Source organism: Pholis gunnellus, assembly GCF_910591455.1.
Source record: "Pholis gunnellus genome assembly, chromosome: 8".
NCBI classification, from domain to species: domain Eukaryota; kingdom Metazoa; phylum Chordata; class Actinopteri; order Perciformes; family Pholidae; genus Pholis; species Pholis gunnellus.
Genome location: NC_136534.1, coordinates 16,919,072 through 16,940,774, shown reverse-complemented (window position 1 = coordinate 16,940,774; position 21,703 = coordinate 16,919,072). Strand labels below are relative to the sequence as shown.

Below are 21,703 nucleotides of genomic sequence, written 5' to 3'. Positions count from 1 at the left end.
TCTCCTCTTTGGTTAAGGTTGGGGGTTTGTGGAGGGTTGAATTTACCTCAAACTAAATATATCTGCTATTCTCTCTTTATCATATTTCTCCCAGAATTCCTATAGTTGAGGGCTGTTCTCCAATAAGCAAGAGGCACTTGTTTTTCCACCATAACAACCACATACCCTTTACCTCAAAACACGAGCTAGAAGGACAGAGAGGGAGGAGGTTGGCAAGAGGAGAAGCGAAGACAGAGTTTGACAGAGAAAAGGGAGGACAAGTAGGAGGAGAAAAGTGGACCAAAAGAGAAGGAGGAGGGGAGCAGTGAAGGGGGGAGGGAGGGAGGAAACACCACAAATGCACTGATAGGAGATGTAAAAGAGACCAAGAAAGAGAAACAAAGGAGCAAAAGACTAAAGTGCCACATCAAACAGAGTAACAAATCAGAATCCAGAAATATAAAACTCAGCCTATCAGAGTACAGCTCAACAAAATGCATGCTCGCCCAAAAATAGTGGGCTTTTGTCATAAAACGTTCCATTCCATCCTAACCTGTGTGGCCCATTTGGACCGGTTTGTAGCCATGTTTAAACGTCGATGTTCAGTACTGCATAATGATTTCAAGGCTTCTTGTCCAACATGGCCTGTCATTGTTGTATGTTGCATAATATCATATTAGCATATTACGTTTTTCCATTAAAATAATGTCATATTTTGCAATAAACTGTCATGCTGTTCTACATTTCTCCACCAGTCCACTATATGGAAACCTCTGGAAAACCTCTGTTTGCAGACACCGGTACAACAAGGATTATGCACTCCTGCAATACACACTAACAGTGTAAAACAGACACATTACCCAAACAAGTTCAAATAATAAAATGACACCAAACAGAACACTACAGAAACTGATCAAAAACAAAGCTGCAAAGAAAATAACAAGCGTTGCTGTAGAATTTATCAAATGACTATACAATGAATATCAAATATCCAATTAAATCAATTGATTCTGAGTACGGTCCTGGCTCTAGACAGTTATTGATCAGTATGTGCACAGGTCAATACAAAATAAAGTCACAATGCACCAAACACAGTCTGTGGTCACTACAGCAACAGGACATGCAGGTCAACGCATGGCTGGTTGCTCGAGGTGACAGAACAAAAAAATTTGCCGAGGGCAACCAACACAGGCAATCAATCGCCACAGCAACCCAAACACAGGCCAACCAATCAACTTACAACAATGCGAGAGGAAGGGGGGGTCAGGGCTTTATCGGTCACTAGGCAACCTTTGCCATAGCGATGGGGTCCTGGTGAATTATGATTGGACGGAAGGATCTTGGGTGAGGTAAGTTGCCGTTTCAGGAAAAAGATCAAAACAGCAGGAAAGAAAATAAATAAGGAAAACAATATTTTAGTATTTTAGTTGTTTTCATATGAGTAACCCAACGTAGTATATTCACTGTTATGTCATGTTAAGCTCTTTCTTTTTTAACGTTGTACCATCAATTAGCATTGCAGTGTCAAAGCTAACGCTAACTTCTCCAGGTTTGTTTTTTCTCTCTCTGGCTCCCCCAACATACAACACCTCCTCACTCACCACCTCACCTCTCTTTATGTCTTCCTCCTCCTCTCAGTTGTCACTCAGTACGGGCGGTTGGCATCTTTGGGCCTTTTCAGCTGCACTTTCAGTCTTTTCATGCCGATCTGGAAGCCATTCATGGCCTGAATGGCGGCCTGAGCGCTGGCTGGATTGTCAAAACTCACAAATCCTGGAAAGAGAGAGAGAGAAAATGAAAAGTTGTTGATCGTGCCTTTGTCTCAACTTAACCAAGATGTCAAATTTAAACAGACACGATATCTTATGCTGCACAAAGTCACCCAGTCTTTGTCACTCGTCCTTTCCTTTCTCTGCTCTCCCCTTTCCCTCCCTCTTTCTCCCCGTCTGTTTGTCTCACCGAAGCACTTGCTCTGGTTGGTGGCCCGGTCAACAAACACCTTCGCCGAGATGACATTGCCAAAGGGCAGGAACATCTGCAGCATCTCAGAGTCACTGAACTCCTGAGGCAGGTGGTAGATGAATATGTTACAGCCCTCTGGACCTGAAACACACATTAGAGTGTGATAAATTATCTCAGGCAGTAAAAACCTTGTGACAAACAACTTTAAATAAGATCACTGTGGGTGTGGCCCCAGACAGTAAAGGAAGTCACATCACCTTCTCTCTGCTGCTGTTGCTGGGGCTGCTGGTGTTGCTGGGCAACCAGTGTTGGCTGCTGGGGGAACGGCTGGCCGACCAATCCGTAGGCAGCAGGATACGCCGCTATTGGGAGAGACGGTAACAAAATTCTGATTGGGTAAAAACAACAGGTGGCAACATGGCTGTGTCCAATAGAATCATTTGGTTTGAAACTGAAACGTCTCCTGCTGAAGGTGAAAACTATTAAATGTAACACTTGAACGGAGCAAGACACAACAACAATGACATTGTTGGTCTGAGTCTGGTGCGCACACATTACAGCACCCCTCCACCCCCATTTACTCCATAAGTGTGAATCATGTATTCGGATGGTGTAAAGGTATCATTAGCTGTATTACATTTACCAGCCATTAATGTGTGTCACTGAAATCGGATGAATGATAACAGAATGAATTGCCCTTGAAACTCTTCCACCCTTGAGACGAAGGCGGTCACACTGAAAGTAGACACCTGACCTTCCTTGTTCCCTATTTACATGTATTCTGATTCAACCTACTGCACCAGCTGCCTTACTGAACCGGAAGGGATTTCTTTAAAGCAATATACAAGTATTTACACTGGGGATTTTCACATGTTTATTCATATACCATCCCAACCCACAGTGGGACATTCATCAAGCTTTTTGGTCACCTGGCTGTACACTTACACCAACCTGTGTAGTGTTGCATGCCTGCATACGCCTGCTGTATGGGGTCCAGGACCGGACTCTGAGCTGCAGAGGGACACAAAATAGAAAAGCAGTGAGAATGAAAACAAGACAAACAATGGGACCATAAAGCTCAGGTTTCCCTTCGTTTAAGTCTCAATTGCATATTCTTTAAGTGCTTCTTAGATTATATTTAAATACCTTAATATTTAGTCAGGCCCTCAATATGCCTATTGACCCTCTGACAGCCCTGTTTGGTCTCCCACCGAATATGCCCTCCACAACAAAGCATGTCATTTACTATTCTGTTGGGCGCTCTTCTTAAATGGAAACCTCCCATTCTACACACAACAGATTCATACAGGAAATCTTGGAATGCATAAAGCTAGAAAGATTAAGATTTTCAGTAAAAGAGTAATGCAATTTATTCTCTCTCGAATTTTTCCTTCTTTCTTTCTTTCTTTCTTAATCAATTTATTTTTGTGTGTTTTTTATTTGTAATAGTATTTATTTGTTTATGTGTTATGTACTTTTTCTTTGAGTAACCATAACCAATCTTTAAAAAGACAAACAAAAAACCTTGATATGCGTGAATGCCATTGGTGTATAGTGCTTCTGTTGCTTGTTGTCCATTGGTGGTTGGCAGACTGCTGTAACCGTTCACTCCTAATGGCGGAGGGAGAGCTGGCACAGGCGTTCCTGCCATATTTGGTGGAGAGTTTGTACCTACAGATGGAGATCACATTCCAGAAAATGAGTCCGTCATTGCCGCTCTTCAACTACTATTTAACTACAGCTGTTAAGTCTACATCTTCAAAATCCATAAAACACATGAATAACTAAGTGCTGTAAACTTGAATTGTTATTTTGATGAAGCAAAACATCTGAGGGAAAATACTGCGGATCATAATAAAAACCCTTTCAAATGTTGAGCTATAATATACAGCTGACTACATCTACAAACCATATTCTACACAAAACATGGACATCCTGTGCATGTGTCTGAGCATAAACAAGTTCAGTATGCATGGCATGTGAGTGTGTGCGTGTGTGAGCCTACCCGAGGACGGCGTGAGGGGTGTGATGGGTGTGGCAATGATTCCGTTGGCATTGAGCGCCGCCATCTGCTGCATCTGTACGGCGGCAACTGTTGCAACAGGAGACAAGTACGCTGACTGGGCAACCAGGGCCTGCTGTTGGACAAGCTGTAGACAGGAAATGGAAAGAGAGAGAGAGGAAGGGGATGGGGAAAAAGAGGGGCAGGGAGGGAAAAAGAGGGGGAAAAGTGAGAGAGAAAGAAGACAAAGAGACAGTAAAGAGGATATGGGGAAAAGAGAGAGGGAGAAACAAAGAGAAGAGGAAGGGGCAGGGAGAGGGAGTGATGGAGGAACAGATGAATAGAGATCTAATTACAAGGCCATTATGTCCCGAGTCAGTGGGTTAATGGTTGTGTGTTGCGGGAAAGCTAATGCCAGATGACGTATGTTCTGTTGTCTGAGTAATGACATTAGCCCCAATTAGACCACTGATAGCCTCTTCAAACTTATTACATCCTTTCATAAGCACAGCACTCGTCTTACAAACTTAGTGTGTGTATATGTGCGTGGAGTGCGTCGTGCATCCGTGCACTGCTTGCCTGTGCGTTGACCGCCTGTGTGTAGGCATTGTAGGCGGGGAAGTTGAGGGTCATGGGGCTGAAGATGCCGAGCTGGGAGGCCACCTGCTGCATCCTCCTCAGCCCCCGCTCCTTCTCTGTGTCGGCAAACTTCACCACCAGACTGGACGACGCTCCCTGTGAAGCGAAAGATGAAGATTGAGTAAGTTTTCAACTGCAATTAGAAGTGATGTTACATGTTATCCACTTTATGTGTTAATGGAACTGGGCTCCATGTTTATTAATTAATTAATTTTCTCTATCCACTTAATCCTTTTTACGATTCATATGGGGCTTGGGCCTATCCCAGCATCTTGATGACACCCAGGACAGCAGCAAAGAAGACAGATGATTACATTACTTACATTATTACCTACAGAAAATTCAAACTGTCCCATGTGACTCGTGCAGATGTCTTTGGAAGACCATGTGTGTGTTTGCCTTGTGTGTGTGTGTGTGTGTGTGTGTGTGTTTGTGTTTTTAATCATTTGTAATCTGAAGCATGCAACTTACGGGCATTGTGCGGCTTCCATGCAAGCTGTTGATGGCAGCCTGGGCTTCAGAGTGTCCTTGGAATTTTACAAAAGCGCACCCTGTAACAAAACAGAGTTAGTTACAGCACACAGGCTATATTAAATGGCATTATATAAGCGTATGTACTGTATGTGTTTACCTTTGCTGGTGCCATCAGGTCCTCTCAACACAGTACACTCGTCTATGCTGCCGAAGGGCTCAAACAGTCTTCTGACATCCTCATCGCTCTGTTGCTTTCCCAGCATGCCCACAAACAACTTCCGGTCCTCTGAGAGACCAATAATGTGGAAGAACAGAGAGGAAAGGATAAGAATCAACTTAATTTACCTTCAACTGGTCACACCTACGTTGATCAAACAATAGAAGTTGTGTTATTAGAAATGGAAGCTACCGTGTTTGTCCACCAGGGAGCAGTATTGACTACAGAAATGGGTAATGAGATAGGGTGGTGGAAAAAATGTGATTTGAATGTGAGTCTGTGTGTAATGTATTTAGCACCCTGGTGACTACTTTTCATCTCTATCTGATCCAGCTGGACACCTACCCTTCTGTCTGTCACACTGACACGTTTGCGTGTGTGTGTTTGTGTTTGTGTAACTACGTTTAAGGTACTTGTCTCACCTCCTCTGCCCTCACTGTCAGCTGGTTTCACCTGGATTGGCCGATTCATCTGCGGAACAAACAAGAAGGAACATCAACACAGATGGTCAACATAATCAAGCCTCTCTCCATTTGTCTTATCCCAGGACATGTCTTTAGGATGGACTCCACTTCACAGTTCTGAAACAATAAAATAGTGAGGAAGTAGTTATGTTGACAAATTATTTTGTTACAGAGGCCTTTGAGCAAAAAGATTAAACTTTAATTACAGTACTGACAGTGTGTGTGTGTGTGTGTGTTTTAGTCACTGATAAATCAAGTTTAGCAGGTGGCAGGTGTGTCTGATCTCCCAGGCTGCTGGGACAACCTTAAAATCTCTGATTTCTCTCTCTCTCTCTCTCTCTCTCTCTCTCTCTCGCTCTCACACACACACACACACACACACACACACACACACACACACACACACACACACACACACAGAATGGAGCGGGGATTGAGAAGTGACGAGATTAAGAATGCAGGCCAGTTGATCTGGATTACAGAAGAACTACGGATTAGATGAGGGACAAGAGTAGATTGAGAAAGAGAGAAGAGGAAGAGGAGGGGGGGGGGTGAGATGAGATGACAAGTGTGTGAAGCGAACAGGCGCAGTCAGCTAAAAATAAAAGGATGGAGATCGAGAGTCAGGCCTGGGGGACCCCGACAGACTTTGACCGACTGAAAGGGCAGGTGGAGGCCAAAAGGAACCCATGATGTGAATGGAAATGCTGGAAAAAAAGAAGCATTACATGAGGAGTGACACACAGAGAGAGATGGAGAGTAGGAGGATGAAAGCAAAGCTGCCCCTCAGAGGATGATTCAAAAAGAATAGAAAGAGAAAGAGGGGGAGGAGGAGTGGGGCGTGATTCAGTCGTGACTTCCTCAGTCTAAAAATTGTCACGACTACAGAGATCCATCGCCGTGACTGCTAATGCATGCATGCAAGCGTACACATGCTCTGAACGGCCCTACCATGCATATACTATCGACAGACACACAGGTTGATCACACACAGACATGCACACACACACTCACACTCACACACACGCTCACAGTGCTTAGTCATAGCACTGAGGCAATGAGAGAGTGTTAATGCCAGAGGGATGCGGTGGGGGAGGAGAAGGGCTGCAGAATGATGGGGATGAAAAGAAAGAAGAAGCTCAAGGAATGGAGAAAGGAAGAAAAATCCAGATGAGGAGAGGTTTGAAGGAGGGAGTGAGCCAAAAAGAGAAGAGGAAAACAACACGCTTGTGGGGTAGACACACCTATTTTCTGATCCAAGCTTTGAAATGATGCAAAACCAAATAAAAGCAAACCATCGCACATTTGTTGAATAAACATCCTTATCAGACAGGCTCATATTTAAAGTTCCCCACTCAGTGCACAATGCACTATAATCATAGCTTTGCCTCACTGCCACTCAAAAAAGTGATTTGTGGCAATTGTATTTTGCATGTATGACAGGGAGGAGAAAAACTCAGAGGGAAGAACAGAGGATGAGAAAAGGGGATGGATGGGGACAGAGAGGAGGAGGAGGAGGAGGGGAAAGGGAGGGGATGAGGAGGAAGAATGGAGAGAGGTCCCAGTGGGGTGTTAAGGCAATGTAATGAAGCTGGTAATTGAGGAGAGGGCAGAGCAGAGAGAGAGAGAGACTGATCCATACATTTGATTAATCAGCTCTTAGCTGTCACCACAAAGCTATTGATTAAGGCAAGGCCATCACACACAATCAGAGGCACAAACCCACACAGAAGCAAACACATCTGTACGCAACAAATACACACAGTGGTCTGCAGAGGAAGGAATAATGTACATTTGTAACCCGCACCTTTATTGACTCGAACTGTCGACATAAACATAAAGTTACAGATTTCAGTGACCTTGGCTTCAAACTGTCAATCCATCCATCCATCCCTCTATCCAGCCATCCCTCCATCCCTCCATCCACCCCTCCATCCAACCCTCCATCCATCCATCCATCCATCCATCCATCCATCCACCCCTCCATCCATCCATCATATTCCACTCCTGGTGCTATCGCTATCCATCCACGCTGCCATCCATCTCGCACTATCAACTCATCGATCAGTCCCGTCTTGTTCATTGATTCCGGGCCTGTGTTGTAGAGCAGGCTTGATTGTAGCAAGATTTGTGTACACTAACCCTTCCTTTATCCTTTTATCCATCCATCACCTCCTCCACTGCTTCCTTCATTAGCCCCATTCAAGCTCATCCGTGTGACTGTAAAACAGACTGAACAGAAGAACCTAATGATTCCCGACTACAGCTTATCAATCCAGGCTTATCAATCGGTTCCTGAGGAAGTGTATGTGTTCACTTGAACTGACCTTTTGGTGATTTAAAGTGACCACGTAATATTAAGTTCTTATGACGTGTTGGAAAAGACGGCTGGAGATGGAGGAAAAAGCCAGAGAAACAGCAGATGAGAGGTGCACACCGCCGCCACAAAGACAACACAATGGCATCGGAAAATTGGCATGGCAACCGGCTCGTTGTCATGGCAATTGTATGACGGCACACTGGGTAGGTAAACAAGGATGCTTGTTGCCAAGGGTGACTGCTGTGCTCTTGGGGTAAACAAAGAATGTGTGCCGGAGAGTGCTCTGCTGCAGCTCCACACTATCCTCCTCGACATCTTCCCTCTTTGAGCCGATGAAACAAGGGATGAGTGAGCAGCGAGTGAAAAACGTATGAGGACAAGGAAATGAAGAGGACGGAAGATTTATGAGAGTGATGTAGAGTTGGGGGCAGTATCCAGAGGGAGGTAGTAAGTGCGATTTGGCTCTGAGGGAAAAGGTTGAAGGAACTGAATCTATATTGTAGAAAGAGTAATTCAAATTCCCTCGAGCCTGAGAGAAAAATGCAAATATAGTACAGTCCCTGCTCATCAGTCACACTGTACTCCACTCATTCCTCTTCCTTCACTCCAACACACATGAACAGCCACACGCTCCTTTTCAAGTAAAATCATCCTCTAATTACTCACGTTCCAATTAGGACTTAATTAACAGTAACCATCTGCAAGCGTGCGCACGTATACGAGGAGCCGGCTTCCTCCTGTAGCGAGGTTTGATCCGTCCTGCTGAATACTAAGAACCTGTCTCTATCTCTGAGGGAAGGAAAACTCGTATGTGAGCGACAGCGCGGCGATGCATGAGGGCGAGATATGTGATGTATGATCGTGTGTGCGCTCGCATGACCACTCGCACTCAGTGGAGGCTCGTCCACGGCAACGCATGAACAAACCCTGCATGCAAACACAGCTCCATTTACATGTTGTGGTGCCAAAACAAATACACACACAGTGTATACTCACATATGCACACACACACACACACACACACACACACACACACACACACACACACACACACACACACACACACACACACACACACACACACACACACACACACACTGTATACACTACACTTTTCCCCACACCCAGAGCACCCGCCCTTTTGCACACGCAGAAACAAACATCCTACAAACATACAGTTAATCTTGCTCCCCGCAGTAACGCAGAGAGGATTATGCCAGGATTAGGGGATATTAAATCCTTGGATTATCCAATCAAATCGTATTCCACCCCCTCCCCCACACACGCAAAATCAGTGGAACAAACCATTGCGCCACATCACGAGGGTAGGAGGTAGCGTGCATATTTAAATGTGTGTGTGTGTGTGTGTGTGTGTGTACACGCACTAACATGGAACAAAGTAGTGTTGAACCAATGCTATCATTACAGCAATTGTGTCCGCTCCAAATGTCTTCGCAAACAAAAAAGGAAAATTGATAACAGACTATTGGGTGTGTGTGTGTGTCTGTGTGTGTGTGTGTGTGTGTGTGTGTGTGTGTGTGTGTGTCCACAGACACACTAACACTCATATCTATCTTCCTCACACACACCCTTCCCCCTTCAATCTCCCTCTGGAACACTCCATCCACACAATTTAAGATGTCCATTTTCCAGAGTGCACAAGAAAAGAAAACTATTTTTATCCTTTCTCCTCAATCTAGCATTATTTCTCCCTCTTAACTCTTCCGCCGCCCTCGATTCCCCTCTTTCCACTCTCAACTCCGTAATCCGCCTATATACCCTTCCTGATGACACGGGCACATCACTGCTTTTCTTTTTATCTTTTTCCACCCGTTCCCTCCTTTTTTTCTCTTGCCTGCTCTATCTCATTCACTTCCTCCTCTCGCGTTGCTCCTACTCTCTCTCTCCATCATTGCTGTAACTGCAAACTCTTTATGTAGTGAACCTTTATGTGAATTTGGCAAAACCCCAAATTGAGTTAAATAGCGGGACTCTTCACCCCATATGTGTCTCTCTTAAAATATATTGTTTAACATAAAACTACATGACTGTTGAATATAATTCTGCTTTGATTTTGAGCTACACGGCTGCAAGTAATCCAGTAAAAGACAGAAAGACACGACATATCGTGATCACCAAATACCAAAGTAACCAGTAATTATCAGGTGACTCATCTATCAGCTCCCTTGCTGATAGATGAGTCTGTGTGTTTCAGTGTCTTTATATATATATATTCAGTGTGTTTATATTGTAGCAACACTCTGACTCCCCGATGACACTCTCTCGTTCACCGCTGGGTGAAAAACACTGAGATGTGAGAAACAAGAGCGATTGAGCGGGAAGGTGGAGCAGCTCCTCCCCACCTCCGTCTCCTCTCTCTCTCTCTCTCTCTCTCTCGCACCACGTTAGGCTTTGCATCCCCCAGGTTACCTAGCAACCTGGCATCTCTGCTCAGCACTGTTGCCTGGCAACGGGGGCCTGCAACCATAATAATACAAGCTCCTGAGCGGCCCCATCCCCCCCCCCCCCCCGACTCTCATCCCTCTCTCCTCTGTCTATCTCATTCCATTCTTCACACCTGAGAAGTCTGCCCTCCTTCTCTTCCACTCAATACTTTATCTGGCTGTTAACCCTTCATCACCCTCTCTACTGGAGCACGGATTACCAACATATTCGCCTCCGTCTCTCTCCCTCGCTTTTCTGCCTTCATCACTCTCCACAGTAATGGTATCAAACCGTGCATAAAGCAGAACTAACTACTCTGTTGATCCCTATAATATTATGCTGTTTTTTGTCAAACATTTCTGCATGCAGCAGTGGAGCACTCACTGAAATTTGATCCTTTGGATTTAGTCCAACATAATCCACACAGCACTATAGCGGATAACTGTTAGACCTATGCACTTGGACCCTCTTTCTATTTTAGGGAGTGTAAGTCCTTTGGGAAATGAGCTGGTAAATTAAAAAAGGCGGCTCAATGCCATACAAATTTATGATTGCAAAAAAAATCTCATATTCAGCGAGATTACATTCAATACAGCGCCAGTGACACATTCCTGGATGCTCAGATAGTTACAGCGTAACGTGGATCCCGTAGAACTTAGACATGTTAATAACCTGTATGTTCTTAAGAAGCTTAATCAAAGGGGAAAATAGCCTCATTCTGACCATCTATTTTTGTGCACACCATGAGTAAAATCAATGTATGGTGGTGTGTTTTTTTAATTTGATTTTAAACTACTTGCTTCTGTCATTGGGGAACAAATCAAAAGGCATACTTACAATTTCTAAAACTCACTTTACTTACAGATGATTGGCTGATCAGTCTTAAGATCACTCTAACGCCTGAATCTAGTAAAGTTTAGCTTGCCTCTCCTGTTGCTGTTCTACTGACTCTATGATTTGACATTTATTCCTCATGATATTTTCTATTAAGGTCAAGGAAAGTGGCATAAAATTGAGAAAATACTGTTTTTTGTATATTAATATTGAAGTCATGCACTAAATACACAGGCCAATGGGTGTATATATACTTAAAATGAAATGTCTATAGCTCATCAATTGGAAGTTATACTCAAATTTAGTTTCAACCTCACCCATACACCTTAAAATGTAATAAACCAAACACAGAAAGTAAAGAAGTATCCACAATCTTACATTCAATAACTAAACATGTGCTTCAACATACAAATTAAATGAGCAGAACAAAACCTTAGTTTGTTTATCCGAAAACCTTATTTGCGTGCATCATTAAAACAAGGCTCAACTCGCTAATTTACAAACCATCACACACACACACACACACACAAGCCCAGTGGTCTTCTGTTGACAGAGCACTGTGGAGGTCTACAATAGTGTCATTTGGTCTACAAAGCTCCAGCTCTGGCCTGTGGTCAGTGTGAAAAGAACATTATTGAGACAGCAGGTTGGAGTGTGGTTAGAGAGGAGACCTCAGAGCCGAGGTCACACCCCAGGTGCAACTTAAGTCCTGTCATCCCTCTTTCTTGCCTAATCACATACACACACATATAAAAACGCACACACACACACACACACACACATATGCAAACACACACACACACAGCAGTGGCCCCATGTGACAGATGTCTCTGTTTAAACTGACAGAAGTGCGCCCTGACTCCCTCCCACTCCTCCACCACCCAGAAAACCCCTTTTCTTCCACACACCACCCGCCTGCCCCTTCCTCCACGCTCATTATGGCAAACTTTTGTCTTGTTTCCGCCTTCTCTCCGACCCGACGTCCTCTGCTCCTCCCCTGTCTCACCCTACCCCCTCCCTGTCTATACGACCCTATTCATGGCAAACCTCTTCATGGCCCTCCTCAACCCCCCCCCCCTTTCATTCACACACACTCATTCAGCCCCATTGTAGTGGCCCTGCTCCATACATCCAGCTTAGTGCAGACATATAAATAGTGCATGTGGAGACGAGGTGTCTGGATGCAGGTTTTAGTCTCACATGGTCAGTTTCAACATCATCCATGGCTTTTTATGATGGCAGAGGATTTTTTTGTTGTTGTTGCATTATTTAAAGTTCACAGGTAGTTGAGTACCCGCATGTAGTTTGGCAGCCAAATGTGCAGAAAACAGCGTCAGCGTAGCTTAAGATGCCTCTTGGGAAAGGAAATGAGAGGGTGAAAGTTACAGTAAGTGATGTAAAGAATGAGTGATGCTCGCTATGTCATCTGGCACCGGAAGTCAGTGACACCGCTCAATGATCAAAGCCCGGCCCAAGATCTGGGCATCTGTTAAGCATACTACATTTAAGTGATTTTCTGGCACACTCTGCTTTCTGGCACTTGTTTTCATCCTCGATAATCCCTAAAAAACCCAAATACATAAATGAAAGACATCCCGCCGTGTACTCAATAATCAGTCAAATTAAACTATTTGCATCAGTCGGTGTGAAGCATTTATATTTAATGTCACATTTAAATATAAGGATTTTATATATAAGGATGTATTCATCCCCATAAGTGTGCATCTTGCGATAAACCGTGTGCGAGTCCATGGATTTAAATGGGCACATTAAAGGCCATGCAGTGCTTCTCTCCACATGTAAAGCTTTAAGTTGCAGGAACAAAGCAGCACGTCCAGCATCAGATGCAATAATGATGGAAAGATAATTGCAACTAAACTGTTCTTTTCAATCTGTGAATATGGAAACTAGGCCCTGCAGATTTTTTTGTAGCTGGCTGGATTTACAAAACAGATGGTGTGTGATATGGACTCATCTCAACTTTGGTCTACTTTAGGGCTCAGCATCTAAGAACACAGAATTGGCAGTGAACAGTCACGTAACCTGGTAATTATATGGCCACACAAACATGATCAAATTGGCCAAGACACAAATGTTCCTCTGTGTGTGTGTGTGTGTGTGTGTGTGTGTGTGTCTTAGAGAGGCAGGTGGTCTCCAGGGTCAGACTTTTATGAGGCTATGATTAGATTCTGCCTCAATTTTGTGGTGAAATATGAGGCAGACACGCCATGTCCAAGTTGCATGCACAAATGCAAATATACATGAAGCACACACACACATACATAATACGCACACACATACACAGTTAAGACTTCTGTTAAAAACAAACAAGCTAAATCCCCCTTGGTTTTAGCTGTACACAACTCACACCAACACCCTCTCTCCGGCTCCTCCTCTTTACTTCTTTCATACACACACACACACACACACACACACACACACACACACACACACACACACACACACACACACACACACACACACACACACACACACACACACACACACACACACACACACACACTTTTTTTCTACACCTGTCCCTCTACTCCCTTCACATCCCACACACAGTGAGGATAAAAATAGAGAAACAGCATGAGGGAGGGGGGAGCGATACACATCACAAACCCCATCAGGCGGGGAGAGATAGAGGCAGAGGGATGGCAGAGAGGGAAGAGACGAGAGGAAATGAAAGAGAGAGAGAGAGAGAGAGAGAGAGAGAGAGAGAGAGAGAGACAGTGGGAGCTGGGGTCTGTTCTGAATTGAAAGTGCAGCAGTAAGCAGTGAAGGGGAATAGTAAACAGTGCTGCTGACCACATAAATATGCTAAATTAGCCTACAAAGTCGCCCTAGTGGATAATTGCTCATCATAGCTTTGCCCTATAGGGAGGCTGCCTGCCAGGCATCTCAGATTCCACATGGAAACACACACACACAGAACGTACACAACATGCACACAGTACACGTCCTGAGAGGGTCTGACAAACATCAACCACAAGGACGGGATGATGGACTCATGAAAAGAGTGTGTCTACCCCTCCCAGTCATTCTCTCAGCACTACCAACACACGAAACGGACAAGCAATTTTGAATTGCGAACCAAAATCTCATGTTTCAACATACGGTGGGCTTTCCTTTCAGAATTAAGTGACACACCGCTAACTGTAAAGCAGCAGCACGGGCATCTCTACTGATCTGCTGCACCTTGAAGGAAGCCAGTTGAGTTCATACTGTGCACGGAAATAAATATGTTTTCAGCCCTGGGACATAAATAAAAAATTCTCTCTCTCTCCCTCCCGTTATGTTTGCATGGTCCAGCTGCAACCCTGGACTTATTCCAATTTATCGGCTAAGGAATGCTGTCATATACATTTAATCAATACCACTATTACAAACTTTTATTATATTCTTTATGCACGTATCGATCTTCCGCTGTATCAGTTATTGTTAACTACTGGTCCTGTGGTTCTTCTTCTGCCTTTTTAATAATTCATTAGGCATCAAGTGTGTCATGGGAAGTACAATGTGTATATAAGTGTGTGTGTGTGTGTGTGTGTGTTTGTGTGTTTGTGTGTCTGTGTGGGTGAAGGCTTCGGTTCGGCTCTAATCAAAGAACAGGGAGCAAAGTGCTGCCTGGAGAGCAGTGAAGCATGACAACACACACCTGGTAAGCTGCTTATCACACTTTAATTTCACCTACACTGAGGTCTGCGGATGCCAGCGTGACCAAACAGATGTGTGTTTGTGTGTGAGATCGTGTACATACGTGTGTGTGGGTGTGGGTGTACGAACAGTTGTGTTTGAAGTAGAACAAAGATAAAGGGAGAGATAAACGCAGAGAGAAAAGAGAGTGCAGATTAAATGGAGGGAGAGATATCAACGACAGAGAACAAAAGGAAAAGATAAGGGAGGAAATACAGCGGCAGTAGGATTGGGCGAGATAGAGCGATAGATAGAGAGGGGGGAGGGAGATGTGAGGTTAAAATCTGAACAGCCCGGGAGGGAAGAGTGGCCTTAGAGAGACTGGGGAAGGATGGAGATTAGGATAAAGGAAGGATGGGTTTTTGTATGAATGATTACTGTAAATGGTGTGTTATAATATATAGCTGTTCACCTTTTACTGAAATATAGACAAACTGTCAACAATATATAAGCTAAATCATTTTTAAAGTGGCCAACAATATAACAATTCACAAGTTTACTACTAAGTCATTACAAAAACAGCATGTCAAACGACTTATGCCGTAATAATGAGAAATACAACTGCATACTAAATATGAAAGGCAAGATAAAAATGAAGATTCTTTATGTAAACGTTACCCTCACCATCCCCCTGCCGCCACTCTTTTTACAGCTCTGGAACCAGTCACAACGAATTTGTTGACGAGAGGCTGAGCCCTGACCTCTGACCTTGGACACACGCCGTCGGCCTACTGCCACCAACCCTGTCTACCAATAAGACAATAGCCCGTGGTACAACATATAGTCCTATGTGTCCAGTCAATATCACGTATGTAGATGTGATTAAAAAGTATATTAAATACATGGGCACAACTGCTTAATGGCTACTTGCTTATTTGTCCTGTTCACGCATTTAGCAATATCAGTCGTGCTTTCTTTTAAGCATCCACAAGGTAAAACCAAAATAGGAGCATATTTTTACCTGGTTGAATATTGTCCTCATTGTTCACATTTGGTGTAAATTTCCAAGTGCAAATTAGCCGTGATATGCGACGGCTCAACACGAGCTCTTTCGTGTGGATGCGTCTCAGGGGAAATCTCCGTAGCACATCTAATACACCAAAACATCTGTGTGCTACAGTGGGACTTGCTAGTGGTTCCACTGTTCAATGTCTGCCACTGTGACTAATATAATGTAACTCTCTCCCTCCCTTCATCTCATGCTCCCTCTGTGCTTCTCGTTCCCTCTCTGTGTCCAAATTAAACACAAGGCGCAGGAAACTCTGATAAGGCCATCTGTTCATCTCTCTCTCTTTCTCTCTCTCTCTCTCTCAATCCCTCTATCCTTTCCCTCATTTTCCAATCTGACAGCCGACTGCCCCCGCTGCAGCTAGCGGGGGACATTCGAGGTATAGTTTCTCTGCAACTCTCTCTGTGTTTGCCTTCCTTGCTTTCATTCCTCTACTGGCTGGCTGGAACCGTTAAATCAGCGTTAAATCCCATCAGTGAGTGACAGACAGACGCAGCAAGAGCACCATGTAGCATTGGACTTGTCACCAAACTTTTTAATTGCTTGGCCATGGTGTGAGGGAAACACATCTGTATTGGTGTGTGATGATACAGCTCTATTAAAGCTGTACGAGGTGCCTGATGTTCCACCAGTATCTGCAATTAAGAGCAAATCCCGAGATTCGAGACTACAATATACGCGCACACATGCGCACACACACCTCGGCCCCTCCTTTGCCCCACGGTGAGCCCGGGATCTGACTATGAAAATGAGTTTGTGAGAAACTAATCATGCAGCTTAACAAGTGGAGCCGGGGAAGAAGGGGAGAAGGGGGGAGGAGACGGGGGTGTGAAACGGTCAAAAGGTCAACTAATCAAGAGGAGGGGAAATGAGACGAGGGGTAGAGGAACTCTAAGAGAGAGAGCGAGAGAGAGAGAGAGAGAGGGACTGACGTTTTGAGGAGGACTTAGAAGAAGGGTTACCATAAATGACTGTGAAATGAGAATCCGAGCAGGAAGTGTGAGGGTGCAGTGAGGGGGAAAAAAAGGAGTAAAAGACAGCAGGAAGGGAAAAGCGGGGATGAAAGAGGGATGCCATGAAGAGATTTTAGAGAGGGAAAGGAGCGAGCGATGAAAAGGGTTGAGGGTAGTGAAGAGAACATTCTGTAATATTCTACTGGTGCAGAGAAACTGGGGGACGTGAGGGGAGGAGTTGAACAGAGGACAGACTGGATTTGAGGGAGAAAAAAAAAGGAGAGAAAATGGAAAACATGGAGGGAAAAATAAAAAGGAGGAATAAGGAAGAGATGAAAAAGCAATTCTTGGGCAAAGAAAAGAATGAGACAATGGGAGGATGTTTGAAAAGGCGAGAGAGAAAATCGTCTGAAGTCATTTCTAAATCCTGTCAAAGGAGGCCATAGACAGGGAGGGGGAGGATGACACACACAGACAGGTAGTGGAAAGTGATAGCAAAGCTAAACCGAAACGAAGTAATGCCTTGGAATTATTTGGAGAAATAAGATTTAGATTCATCTTTTAAGAAACTCAAGCAATATTCAACATACCGGAGGGGTTTATTTGTGGGAATGCGTCAGGAAATATTTGTGAGTGATTTCAATAAAGGGAAGAAAAAACAGTTTACATATAGCTTCTATTTATTCATCAACCAATTCACTGCACTCCGATAAACATGCTGTAAATAAGGTCTTCAATTAAGCATTTTTCATATTCTTGAGAGTAAGACTTTTGGCTCAAAGTACAGGCAGAAAATCTGTTCCATATCCACCTCAAGGGGAAGGCAGGACACACTAAATGGAGGAAGGCCACATGCGGAAACAGTGATGTTGTTCATTGCCAGTCAAGGCTTGTTAAAAAGCCCAGCACACGACAGCCACACCCTCAATTCAGCACGTCTTCCTCAGGGTTTGTGGTGATTCTGATTGTTTCGTGCCGGCTCTTAAGTAAATCTGTACCGCTAATGAGTATCCTCTCTGCAAATGTTTCCTCCGCGTGTCCAGATTATTCACCGTAATTTATCTGGAAATTCACTGCAGCTGTGACGAGCCGATTTTTTGATGTCATCAACAAGAAAGGATAATAGTAAAAAAAATGTAAAAAAAAAACACTGGAGAGGGTGAGAGGAATGAGTCATGAGTCAAAGGACAAAAGGCAGCACGAGAGGGAGGAACGAGACACATAGCAGACAGCGGAGAGGTGATTTTCGCAGAGAGGTCAGACTCCTTAGCAGAGCCCTAATTGGATTAATGTCATTGTAACATGCTGTGTTCGTACGCGTGAGTGTGTATGTACAGAGGCATTTCCAAGCTGCATGAATACAACATGTATGTATGTATGTATGTGTGCAGGGATTTGTGTTTGTGTGAGAACATTTCCCCTCCCCCCAAAAGCCTTTTCTTCAGGCTCTCCTCCGACTATTTTCTCAAAGAGATCTTATCAACACCCCGGCTTGCAGAGAAGGTGCAGGAGCTGAAATTCCGATTAGTGGCTGAGCGACGGTAAGATAGTAAGAACGGCTCAGCGGCGGCGAAGGTGCATTCACTATTCTGTTATAACTGCTGCAAATCAGAGTTTAGATAAGGCTGGGGAAATGTCATCTCTACAAAAAAAACGTCCCATACTTAAAAAAAAATCCCTCTCTCTCTCTCTCTTGGCTGGGTAGTAGTGCACACTACTTTTGGTGTAAAAAAAAAAAGAAAAGCTAAATCTTCCAAAACAGCCGCTGTAAAAATCCGTTTTCAACTGCAGCGGAAACCAGGTCAGAGAGAGAGAAAAAAAAAGAGAGCGACAGAGAGGTAGGGCCTACGAGTCAGACACATATCTCGCACAGTGGCCCATCCATAATGAACAGTGTCCTATACCGCTGCCCGGCCGCAGCGCACCATCCCTCAACAAGAGGGAGACTGGGACGAGACAAAGGGGAATGGCCACATTAATTACACAAGCTCTCTAGGCGGGAGCTATCACCGGAGGCTAACGGGGAGGCCGACAGAGAGATGGAGAGACAGAGAGAGAGAGAGAGAGACAGAGAAATGGAGATGATTATGCTCACAGAGTACCCTACGTGTCTCCGGTGAGAGGGAGTGTTTGTCCTTCGCAGCAAGACGCCTGCTGGCTGCTGAGTTATGTCACAGTGTTACTAATGGGAGCTGAACCTCCAGCAGAACAGACACACGCTGATCTGAGGCCACTCGTGTGTGTGTGTGTGAGTGTGTGTGCGCGTGTGTGTATACAAGGTAGCGTCTGTGCATGTAGGTGGGGGGGAAGGGGCTCTTTTGATATGAGTGTATGTGCAAGCTTGTGTTTATTGCTGCATAAGTGTGAAGTGTGTACTGTTTTGGGGGGTGTGTGTGTGTGTGTGTCTGTGATGTGCACTTACCCCTGGTAGCGTTTTCTGCTCGTGTAGAGCGCTTTGGGCTTTCAGCGCCGACTCTCTCGCACAGTACGTCAGAAACGCACATCCTGTCAGACAGAGAGAGAGAGAGAGAGGAAGAAGGGAAAGGAGTAAAGGTAGAAAAGGTCAGCGAGCAGCTCTAATATCTGTCATTCTCTATCTCTGTCTCTGTATCACCCTCTACCAAAACACACACAGCCACACCATTTAAATCATTTAAATGTCTCCTTTTCTGATGCCTTCCCTGAGTATATGTCACCTACTCTGATTGATCACGAGGCCAACTGCGAGACGATTAAAAAACATATATATATATACATATATATATATATACATATATTTAAATTCATGCACTGTAATTCAACTTGACAACACCATGATGATGCACTCTAGAGCAGAGAAGGACACTCCACGGCACGGCACATTGCAGAACGGCACGGCACGAGTCAGCACACATGACAGCACCACAGACGTGTGTGTGTGTGTGTGTGTGGGGGGCTAATAAGGCCTCACAGGCTGGGCACAGTCAGGTCTCCTGCCCCTAAAACCAACCACTATATGCATGCCTCACGATCACTCCAAATACACTCCCTCTGTTGTCCTATGTGCTGTACCTGTGTCTGTGTGTGTGAGAGGGAGGGGTAGGTAGCAGAGCTGGCTGGCCAGAGCTGTTTACTACACCTGTCACCAGCACTAAGACAACAAGATTAGCAGCAGGTTAGCATTCCGGCGGCATCTCAAGACAGACTAACGTATATAGATTCAAAGTAAAGAAGAGAAGATTCGACGATTAGGATGGAAACATTCGCACATGAGTGGACATACATCTGAAGAACAGAGTGACTCAACATAATGACTCACACACACACACACACATATACATGCATCTTATGGTCTATCTCATTGCTTTTAAGAGGGGCTTACTGTGGCTGTGGGGATTCTCAAAACAACAGATTCTTTCCCCGTGTGTCACCCGGGCTTACAGGCCCATTACACTGATTGGAGCATACAGCCTAATCTGGTTCATAACACACAGGACCCCAGGTCATTGTGCGTGTGGGTGCGTTTGCTACCGTTTATTACCTATCTATTGTTAGATGAGGCCGTTATTTAAAGCCTCCTAATTATTAACACGATTAGAAAGTCTCCCAACCATGTACTATATGACGCCTTTATATCTGGCACAAGCATACTAGCCGACTCTGTTCTCCCCGTCTTCACGATCTCACGTTGTTAACGGGAGATGGAGACGAGAGGAGGTGTGACCGTTTCCATGGTGACATGTGACTCAGCGCAGGAGAACCCACCCATATATCTGCCTTCCTGTCACACGTCTATCTATCTGGTATCTATCTGTCTGTCTATGTTAAAGTTCTATATGCAAAGACCTACCTTTGTGCATTCCTGTGTATTTGTCCTTAATCACAGTTAGCTCATAGATCTTGCCAAACTGCTCAAAGATGGGCTTGAGGTCCTTCTCTTCCAGATTTCGGGGGATCTGCCCCACGAACAGCTTGATGGCGTCGGCCTCCTTCATCGGGACAGAGTGGAGAGGAGGACTGGGTGTAGCAGGGAGCTATAGGGGAGGCAAACAGATCAGGAGCAGGTATCCCTGGAGAGGAGCAACCGATGCTGGATGAGTCTTTGGGTCACAGAAGTCGACAATAACACAATAATAGTCCTACAAATATTTTGCATTTCATATTCTTATGGTATGTCTGTGGTATAAGAAATAATTATTTTGTAATTATTACACATTGTAGACTTTAAAACTCCCGGTATCACAATAAAATGAGTAGTATTCCCTCGGGGACTTTTACTTATAATATGTAATTTGTTACATTATTGTAGTGTTGTGCATATTTGTAGTTTTATGATTTAAAAAAAAAAGAAGAATATCAAAAAAAAATCTATATATTTTCTGAATCAACTTTCTTATTTGAATATGCTCTTAGGATATAAAATGATATATCAATAATTTAAATATATATATAAATTATTTGCGTGATCATTTTGAGTATTTATTGTCTAGCCTGATGACAAAGGGCTCCAGTAGCTTCTGGTAAAACAATTATGCAAATGTTAATTAGCCAATCATAAAACAATAATGGGACTTTCCCCCCCTTTCCCTTCCAATTATATAAATATATATATATCGAAAATATATCTGTGAGCATTCATTACCTTTTGGTGGATAAGCAGCGTTCCGGATCCCTACAAATAAAATAAAAACAGCATGATTGGGGGTAAATCATGGAGCGGGTTC

General features: G+C 44.1%; 1 protein-coding gene across 3 annotated transcripts; it reads right to left on the bottom strand.

Annotated features, from left to right (window-relative positions):
• Positions 1-1,624: 1,624 nt before the first annotated feature.
• LOC306699468 (CUGBP Elav-like family member 3) lies at positions 1,625-20,974 on the bottom strand (the record flags this gene model as incomplete). Of its 3 annotated transcripts, none has more annotated exons than XM_079164093.1 (12): positions 1,625-1,752; positions 1,939-2,082; positions 2,199-2,303; positions 2,887-2,952; positions 3,466-3,612; positions 3,947-4,091; positions 4,535-4,678; positions 5,054-5,133; positions 5,214-5,342; positions 5,696-5,744; positions 19,423-19,505; positions 20,830-20,974. In XM_079164093.1, 12 exons carry the CDS (start codon positions 20,972-20,974, stop codon positions 1,625-1,627), a joined length of 1,365 nt encoding a protein of 454 aa, XP_079020219.1. The 3 variants fall into 3 exon arrangements, with proteins under 3 accessions (XP_079020219.1, XP_079020220.1, XP_079020221.1); XM_079164094.1 differs by having other exon boundaries at positions 2,893-2,952; XM_079164095.1 differs by lacking the exon at positions 3,466-3,612 and having other exon boundaries at positions 2,893-2,952.
• Positions 20,975-21,703: the final 729 nt, after the last annotated feature.